General features: G+C 36.2%; 1 protein-coding gene across 1 annotated transcript; it reads right to left on the bottom strand.

The window, feature by feature from the left end:
• Positions 1-226: 226 nt before the first annotated feature.
• LOC132156175 (interleukin-34-like) lies at positions 227-8,964 on the bottom strand. Its single transcript, XM_059565066.1, has 7 exons — positions 8,660-8,964; positions 6,739-6,848; positions 5,142-5,248; positions 4,867-4,944; positions 2,377-2,577; positions 1,933-2,095; positions 227-1,068 (listed from the first exon to the last, which is right to left on the bottom strand). The coding sequence occupies exons 2-7, from the start codon at positions 6,776-6,778 to the stop codon at positions 1,028-1,030; spliced, it is 630 nt and encodes a 209-aa protein (XP_059421049.1). The 5' UTR covers positions 6,779-6,848; positions 8,660-8,964; the 3' UTR covers positions 227-1,027.
• Between the last annotated feature and the right edge of the window lie 867 nt (positions 8,965-9,831).

Genomic DNA, 9,831 nt, shown 5'->3' with positions numbered 1-9,831 from the left:
AAACCAGACAAAAATACTAAGTAAGATAAGCCATTTTTTGCAGTGTAGTTTCCAAGGCAAGTTTTCTTATGTTTAGTTGAAAATTTTATATATAATTTTAATATTTTATTTCAGCTTTATTACTTGAGATGTTTTCACTGATATAGTTAAGCAAACAGGTACTGTGTGTATTTGAAAAGAAACCAAACCCAAACCTTAAATCAAACAGTACATCTGAGCACGTGGAGTGATAGTGAGAGGTTTATTTTCCAAGCCTTGTTACAACAGTTACCAGAACATTCTGTAGCAGGAGTCCAAATAAATAACCTAGATTTAAATCTGTGTATAAAATATATGCAAACTTGATATAAAACCCTCTTTATCACCTTGAAGCTTTCTATAGGAAGACTTTGTTGCAATCTTTCAACATTTAACTAGCAGTTAAGCACAAAGTAAAGAGCCTCTGGGTAAAAGCAACAATGCCGACTAAGCCAGCAGTCAGCACAACTTTTGCAGGCAAATTATATGAGTTCAAAAAAAGCCCTGTTTTATTTATACACCTTACCTAAATCTTACCATGAACATTTACAGCGTGGCAATGATAATACACCTTTTTTGGCATACATCAAGGACAAAATATGTATTTTCCTAAAACAGAAGTCACAGTGGCATAGACTTTTTTGGAATTACAAATAGTAAATGCTACAGCCAAGAGTCAAAGCTGCTCCCCTCCAAAGAGCACACACACAGTGCATACATGATAATTTATTAGCAAAATATAAAATATAAATATGAAAGTTGGCAGGTGGATGGAGGTATAAATGTTCTAAATGATGGACAGCAAAATCTGCAGGGTCAGTAGGGTCTTCCAACTGATGTGACGGCTGTTGTATTTTTCAATATGGGTAAGACCGGTGGAGGCAGTCAGTGTCTTCACTGGGACAAGAGGCACACAAGCATGCTGCGTGTCACTACATAAACCAGGAAACACCCTTTTACACCTACACCAGCAACACAAAGACAGGATCAGGTCTACTTAGATCTACTGCTATGTGGTTTTATTCCCTTTCCTCCAGTGGATGTCACAATCTAGAAATGAGCAAAGAGAAAGAGCGTAGATAAGTGGTCACATATTTTGATATCACGTCTAAAGATAAGTTGCTCATTAGAAAGTCTGGATGAAATTATTCAGATAACCTTTAAAAGAAAGGCTGCTATTTTTAGCTTCTCAAAAAAAAAAAAAAAAAAAAATATTGATTTTCATGTTCAGAGTTACCACCGTAACACCATTACATAAATAATTGGTAGGAGGCATAGACCAGGCGTGTTCAGACTAGTAACAACATGTGGGCTTTTTAAAGTACTTTACATGCTTCAGACAACCTCAACGCCTGAATCATGCCACCATTTCATTCACCATAGAGAGGATAAGGATGTTGTTTCAATCCCTTAGCATTTTTTCTCATTCACAAATTCACATTCTGATGGTCGACCACAGACTCGCATCAACAAACAGCAAAGTTTCCATCTTTTTGCTACTGTGTGCGTGAGCTGGGTTGCGTGAGGTTATCAACAAACATTTGGAACATTTGGACTGGTGGAAGACCCCTTCTTGAGGTTGAACTCCAAAATTCCCTAAACTTTTCCAAGTTGTAGCAATCATTAGAAGGACCTCAACTGTCTTACCTCAAACTCTCAAAATACCAATGAGTAAGTAACATAATTCCCCCCAAAAAACCCTCCAGATTCCAAAAACATGTAGTCTGTGTTTTTTTGTGGAATTGATTCAGCGGGCCTTCACACAGGTAAAAAAAAAAATAAATATATATATATACATATATATATATAACCAATAAATGTCTAGCAGATCAACATTTAGTCTACAGTCTCAAAAATGAAAAAAGCAGGTTCCATTAATATATACCATTCAAAACATCTAGAATTTTCACTTACAATCATAACTGTCGTCCTCTTTTGTGAAGCACTCTTTAAATAGGCAAAGCATGGTCCGATAACAGTTGTCCAATATTGACTTGGGTGTAACAGACTTCCATCCCTCATTAGATTTCTCCTTCAATCGATCAAAGATGTTTTGTATTCTTTCTGGAATTTCTCTCTTTTTTGAAACGGGTACAAAAACACGCACACATTTAGATTAGTATGAATTTAAATAATGGAAATATATCACTCAAATGACAAATAACATCTGCAACACAGATTGGATAGATTCAAAAGGTCAAATTGAGTTTAGAGTCTTTCATTAAAACCAGTGTTTGTATTCAAAAGGAGAAAAAATATAGTTTGAGAGTTAGTTTTGAGATACTGTGAGCAGTGGCAATGACAGCCAGAATGATATTGCTGCTGGTAAGACAAGTGAAATCACATCATTGTTCTAACCTCGTCATTTTTCGGAATCTGTTGAATATAAACCGCCTCAACATTTCTGAAGAGATTCTCCAGATTGGAGAGGTATTTCTGGCGTGTCGGATGTCTCTCTGGCAGCACCCTTAAAACCTTCTTTATACCCTCCATACTAATCGTAAGCCACAGATCCTGTAAATCTCTTTTCAGCACTGGCTCCTCATCATTACTCATATTCTAGAGAACAGAGTGAGAGATAAACAACATGGAATGAGAAGAAAAGGAACAGTTATGAGGAAGATGTTCAATTATGGTTATGATATACAACCCGAATTCCGGAAAAGTTGGGACGTTTTTTAAATTTTAATAAAATGAAAACTAAAAGACTTTCAAATCACATGAGCCAATATTTTATTCACAATAGAACATAGATAACATAGCAAATGTTTAAACTGAGAAAGTTTACAATTTTATGCACAAAATGAGCTCATTTCAATTTTGATTTCTGCTACAGGTCTCAAAATAGTTGGGACGGGGCATGTTTACCATGGTGTAGCATCTCCTTTTCTTTTCAAAACAGTTTGAAGACGTCTGGGCATTGAGGCTATGAGTTGCTGGAGTTTTGCTGTTGGAATTTGGTCCCATTCTTGCCTTATATAGATTTCCAGCTGCTGAAGAGTTCGTGGTCGTCTTTGACGTATTTTTCGTTTAATGATGCGCCAAATGTTCTCTATAGGTGAAAGATCTGGACTGCAGGCAGGCCAGGTTAGCACCCGGACTCTTCTACGACGAAGCCATGCTGTTGTTATAGCTGCAGTATGTGGTTTTGCATTGTCCTGCTGAAATAAACAAGGCCTTCCCTGAAATAGACGTTGTTTGGAGGGAAGCATATGTTGCTCTAAAACCTTTATATACCTTTCAGCATTCACAGAGCCTTCCAAAACATGCAAGCTGCCCATACCGTATGCACTTATGCACCCCCATACCATCAGAGATGCTGGCTTTTGAACTGAACGCTGATAACATGCTGGAAGGTCTCCCTCCTCTTTAGCCCGGAGGACACGGCGTCCGTGATTTCCAACAAGAATGTCAAATTTGGACTCGTCTGACCATAAAACACTATTCCACTTTGAAATAGTCCATTTTAAATGAGCCTTGGCCCACAGGACACGACGGCGTTCACATATGGCTTCCTTTTTGCATGATAGAGCTTTAGTTGGCATCTGCTGATGGCACGGTGGATTGTGTTTACCGACAGTGGTTTCTGAAAGTATTCCTGGGCCCATTTAGTAATGTCATTGACACAATCATGCCGATGAGTGATGCAGTGTCGTCTGAGAGCCCGAAGACCACGGGCATCCAATAAAGGTCTCCGGCCTTGTCCCTTACGCACAGAGATTTCTCCAGTTTCTCTGAATCTTTTGATGATGTTATGCACTGTAGATGATGAGATTTGCAAAGCCTTTGCAATTTGACGTTGAGGAACATTGTTTTTAAAGTTTTCCACAATTTTTTTACGCAGTCTTTCACAGATTGGAGAGCCTCTGCCCATCTTTACTTCTGAGAGACTCTGCTTCTCTAAGACAAAGCTTTTATAGCTAATCATGTTACAGACCTGATATCAATTAACTTAATTAATCACTAGATGTTCTCCCAGCTGAATCTTTTCAAAACTGCTTGCTTTTTTAGCCATTTGTTGCCCCCGTGCCAACTTTTTTGAGACCTGTAGCAGGCATTAAATTTTTAATGAGCTAATTAAGTGGATAAAAGTGTAAAATTTCTCAGTTTAAACATTTGCTACGTTATCTATGTTATATTGTGAATAAAATATTGGCTCATGTGATTTGAAATTCCTTTAGTTTTCATTTTATTAAAATTTAAAAAACGTCCCAACTTTTTCGGAATTCGGGTTGTATAAGCATGTATTCTTTTACAATGTCAGAGTCTTGTAATGTGAGTTAGGTCTAAGGTCAAACGTTTTATGCCAGGTTAGGTCAGTTCAGTTACCAGACAACAGGAACACAATTATATCATTTTCCAAATAGTTTGCATATTCCCTCTTTTTGAATAGCAGTATACAATATAACATGGGGAGTTCATAACGTATTGAACTGACCATTTACAACTCAATTAGTCTAATTGTATGAGTTTCTTGTATTCAGTCCATTAACTCCATTATAAAGTCTTCTTCTATAACATATATGTTGTTTGATATATATCTAACTGTTCTTTCGTCCATTTTATATAATGCTGCAATACAATAATTTACTGTATTATGAATTGCTGTATGTTATTAATAGTATTTATATCTATATATATTGGTTATCTAGATATGTCTGAACAGGTTTTGGGTGATTCACCCCCGTATTCTGAGTCATAGGCCCTGAGAAGCCCTAAAAGTGTGCTTCCAGTCTTAATCTATCATAAGTCATAATTGCTCACTTGAGTGGGAAGTTGTGAAGAGTGTGTCTTTAATTAATGTCAAATGAGTTGGTTGGTGACAGTTACAGTGGGATAAAGACTTACCAGTCTGCTGATGTTGCGTAGTTTGAACACCTCCTCATAATGCACTTGAATAGTATAGTTTATGGGAAAGTTCATTTTCTGTAAATATACATGGAAACCTTTTATTGGCATTTTGTTAATTCGTGTCTCATGCTAAACATTTATATTACTATTAAGTTGTATATTTTCTTCTTTTTATTTCTGTTCCAAATATCTTTCCATGTAAACTTTACAGAGTTTACAACTGTCATTTTTCAGAATATAACACCATATTTTAAAAATATAAATCTTTTTACCATAAAATGTCTCCTTTTGGTTATATTTAGCGCCTCCTGTACTGTTTTCAGAGGTTTACAGAGATCTGGTGCTGCGTTTATGCACATTAGGAATAGACAAATAAAACCTAGAAGGACAGAAGAAGAAAATGATGGCTTTTAACATAATGTCATTGCTTATAATGAAACCATCAAGAAATGGATGCTGGTTTGCATTTAAACGTCACAACAAAATATGCATAGCTCAACAGGGTAAGACCCTGTTTTAAAACACATTCAACATCCTTTAATACAAAACTTCTAATGATTTTATTGGTAACTGAAAGGATTGTGCCTTGTCTTGTATCAATACAAATCTTTGTTTTAAATTTATTCAGAAATGATGTGAAGATGGAGTATATATTTCAATTTAGTAATATTAATGGCATTTAATAATTTGCTTGATTTTTATTTTTGCTGACTTTTCTGCAGAGCTGTAAGTCATAAAACGGTGTGAATGTGTCTCTGAAGGCAATGATGCATAAAGTGTCAAGGTTTGTACTGTGACAAGACGCAAACCTCAAACCACAGCCCAACTTACCAGGAATTTTTTTTTTTAACACTGAGCACTGCTGCAAAAGAAATTCTCTAAACATCTTCCAACAAAAAACACAACCAGGCAAAAAACAAAAGCTGAATGAAAATTAACAAACCATAATTCCACAGCACAAGAGCTTCTGCAGTCTACATGTTGTTAAAAGCAGGAGGCATAATATGATGATCATACAGTGCTTGTGGGAGATAAAGTCAAACTCAAGCAGATTAACTATAGTAAACCTAAGGCTGATCATGTGTCTATTTTAACTCGACCTTTTATTGTTAAATTTAAGTGATTCTGACTGGCTAGCCCAGGGTGGAAAGACAGGGCACACTCTGCTGTGTAACACAGTACGGTTGTGGTTGAGCTACAATATAGGAGAGTTACCCAGAGACTGACAGTCAGCAAAGTCTCAGAGACCATGGAGCAGACTACCAAGGGCCAGAGGAATTTGTCATGCCACAGAACCTGTGCTATTTACTGGAGTCCAACCACTCAACCTCCTACTCCCATTCAAATTATTCTGGCATTTTTGGCCTGGTATATCCCTCCTTGCCCTCTCTTTTATCCTTATGTAACAGTCATTGTCTGCTCTCTCTCTCTCTCTCTCCTGAACACAGGAAGTGGTGACATTAGCAGTCACGTCTTAGTCCTTCAATAGAAGTGGCATATGCAGTAGCTCTCCGCAAACATATGTTCAGGGTTGACACTCATTTCAGAAGAAGCAAAAGACCAGATATGCACATTTTAAAACCACACACCCCCTCTCCGTAAACTATTTTCTAATCTAGCTCACATAATCACCCACAGAAATTCTCAGACATTTGTTTTTGTGTAAATGCACAAGAGCCTCTTTCCTGTTAGCTTGGAAAGTAAACAATCATTTTATGTTTTTCTGCAGGGCCACTAAAAAAAAAAAAAAAAATTATGTGTAGTACTGCCAGATACAAATTTCCCACATGAAGATCTTCCGTATCCTCTTGGCTTGATACTTTTCATTATATAATTTATCAAATCAATTATTTACTAGACTTTACTTACCCAGCACCCCCCTGAGGAGCCAGCATTCAGACTGGACCATGGTTCTGCTTATACTCTGCTTGCACTGTAATATGGGTCGAAATTCCAGAAAATTCTTCGGACTTCTTGGTCTATAAAATAAAAAATAAAAATGGAATAGAATAGAATAGCAAATATCGCACTATACTGAACACCAGTTTTCTGACCTTGCCATTACATGACTTTCTGTTCACATCACTGCCTTCCTAAATTTGTTTTCTGGTCAAAAAGAACCAGTGATGAAACATCTGAATTCATTTATTCTCGTTTTGGATTGTAAAATATTTAAATATCGAAAAAGACTGATCTGGCATATCTGATTTTAATGGCACATCCAAGTTTTTATTTTTTATAAAGTAGTAAAAAGTGAAGCAGGAAATGGCAACTCTTCTCATCTGAAGTGCTAGAGCTGTCATAATGTTCCTGTCCTTATTCTCTAGAACTTGTTCAGTGGGCGTAAAACTAATCCAGATGTTGTTTCTTTTCTCTTCTTTCAAAAGGAAGAATTTTAATAAAGGGAATATATTAACGTCTTGACACAGGCAGCAAGTTTCTGACTAATAGCCATGTGATAAACATGTAGGACATGTTTTTTTTACAGATCCACATCTTTACAGATCCACATTTTTATTATATGTAGATATAATAAACATGTGGATCTGTAAAGCAGTACCACATTCAATAAAAATCTATGAAGTACTGAATACAAGCCAGAACAAATCATATCCTTAATGTAACGTCATCTACTATCTGACATAATATTTTAACTATTATTTTCACAATCAGTTCATTTTTTCTGCATGGATCAAAACCCCATTTAAAAGATCTGTTTGAATTTTTTTCTCTCTTAGTCTAATGCAGATTTTGACAAATGTGTGATGAGGCCAATGGAACTTTTGAGAAAAAGACAGATTGAATGAAACATTTCATGCTGTTTTTTTCTTTTTATTGGTATATTTACCATTTTACATGTGCACTGATTGCCAAATAAGGCTAATATTCTGGTTATGCCTTTAGAACAAACTTCTGGAAATACTAGAGATGCCAAATCACAAATTCTCATTCATGTTTTTACAATATACAAAATTTGAATAGCGAAAGGAGCATCATGACGTTTCCTTTCATTTTTATGCAATGTTACAGTACACACAAAATTATTTTATTCAACACCATAACTATGATCACTATCCAATATCACCCAGGACATTTGGACATGCACAGAAATAAATCAATGTTCAGTTTGAATAGTGGATGTATTGTCAACATGAAATAAAATTCTGATTATTTCATCCACTGGCTTATTCAGATTTAGAAACTGGAATAGGGGCTTAATTTATGGCAGTCAAGTTAAGACCTTTATATGTCACTTAAGAAGAAGATGATGAAGACGATATAATAAGAACATAAGAATATGACCAAATTCTGATTAATCTCAGAGAAATTCTGATTAAAAAAAGAAATCTGATTAATATCAGAATGATCTTGAGCATGTAAACGCAATGAATTACTGAGGTTCAAAAATGAAAAGATAGCAAAAATTAAGAAAACTTGTAAAAAAGAAATACAAAAGTATAAACAATTGAAAACAATCATTAAAACAAAACATCATACATCATGAATGCAAAGACATTTCATAAATTATCTTTAAATTATAGCATTCGCATGCAATCGACTTAAAGTGTTGATGTATCAATAACATTTTGGTGTCAGAACATGATAAAAATTCAGTTATCTAAACAAATCAAATCAAAAGTGTCAGGTGATCGCGCAGGATCGTTGCACCTGGGCTTAGATATAAAAAGCGCGTTGCTGCTATTGATTCCAATATAAGACGCATTTACAACTGAAACAATTCAGCAGCACGAATATAAACAAGCCACAAACCTATAGCAGTTTTACAAACCTTTCGATTCGATGACCCAGGCTATCTCATCGGGAAACCATCTGCAGAGTACGTTCAACAAGTGGCAGTTGTTTGCTTAACTCTGTAGATAGGACCGCTGACACTTCCAGGCATGCAGAATACAAAAAGTAGTAAATTCGCCCCTTTTCAATCCAACGTCCACCCAAATGACTCGGAAATTCCCTTTTCTTTATGTCACCACCTTATGTTAAGTTTACATACACCCGCCTACAGTCTTCTCCACTCGAAGTAACCACGAGTGAACACGCTTGAGTAAAGCGCTCCAGTCGATGAGGCTGTTACTTTCACTTTTGGGTCTAGATAATCTATTAACTCATCAGTGACTGGGTTTGGAAAAAAGGTTCAGCCTTCCTGAACTGAAACAGCGAAGAAACAGTATGGTGCCTTTGTATGGCCGCTCAACCAACTATAAAGAATTTGACCCCCCTTATTAAAGTTTGAAATGTTGGGGGTCTTAAAAGTATTTTTACATACAAGTAAATAACTGCGTTTTCATTTCATTCAAGCTACTCGAAAGTTCACAAGTTAGTCAGAGCGCGCTAATCTCAATCGACTGTAGCGGTCAATATATTTAAACATAGTAAATCACAAAAACTTAATTAAATGTTCATACTTTGTCAAATTTTTTGGACGAGACAAACATCGATCGACTGTACACAGAAAATGTGACAAAAATACCCACCGTAAGTCAGTGATGTACATATACCGCACCAAACCTCTGCAGTTTTACAATATTAAGGATGATGACCACAAAATTGGAATTTCATGACATGAAATGTTTTCTCGGACTCTGAAGTGCCTCATCTCGTGACACAATGGACAACGAGGATATGGGCGACTAACGCACACTGAACACTGGCCTGGTGTCTAGGATTGCTTTGTCAATGTCTACAATGGCCCCCTTGTTTTGTAGTACCTATATCCTCTTTTTTAGGGTCAAATCACTTGACGATAGTCTTATATGCTGTCTTAACAAAGACCAGAGCCACTCAAGACCCAAGACCAACGAGAGGGATATTCCAAGTGACCCAACCAGCCATTAAAAAAATCTAGTCAAAATAGCAGCTTCTTTCAACTTAAATTATATCACATGACATCAATATGGAAACCCCCCCAATGGAAGAGTCAAAGAAAACTTTCGAGCATCACAG

The sequence above is a fragment of the Carassius carassius genome, chromosome 13, assembly GCF_963082965.1.
Source record: "Carassius carassius chromosome 13, fCarCar2.1, whole genome shotgun sequence".
Classification (NCBI taxonomy): domain Eukaryota; kingdom Metazoa; phylum Chordata; class Actinopteri; order Cypriniformes; family Cyprinidae; genus Carassius; species Carassius carassius.
Note: the sequence above shows the minus strand (reverse complement) of the source record. Positions and strands in the feature narration are given on the sequence as shown.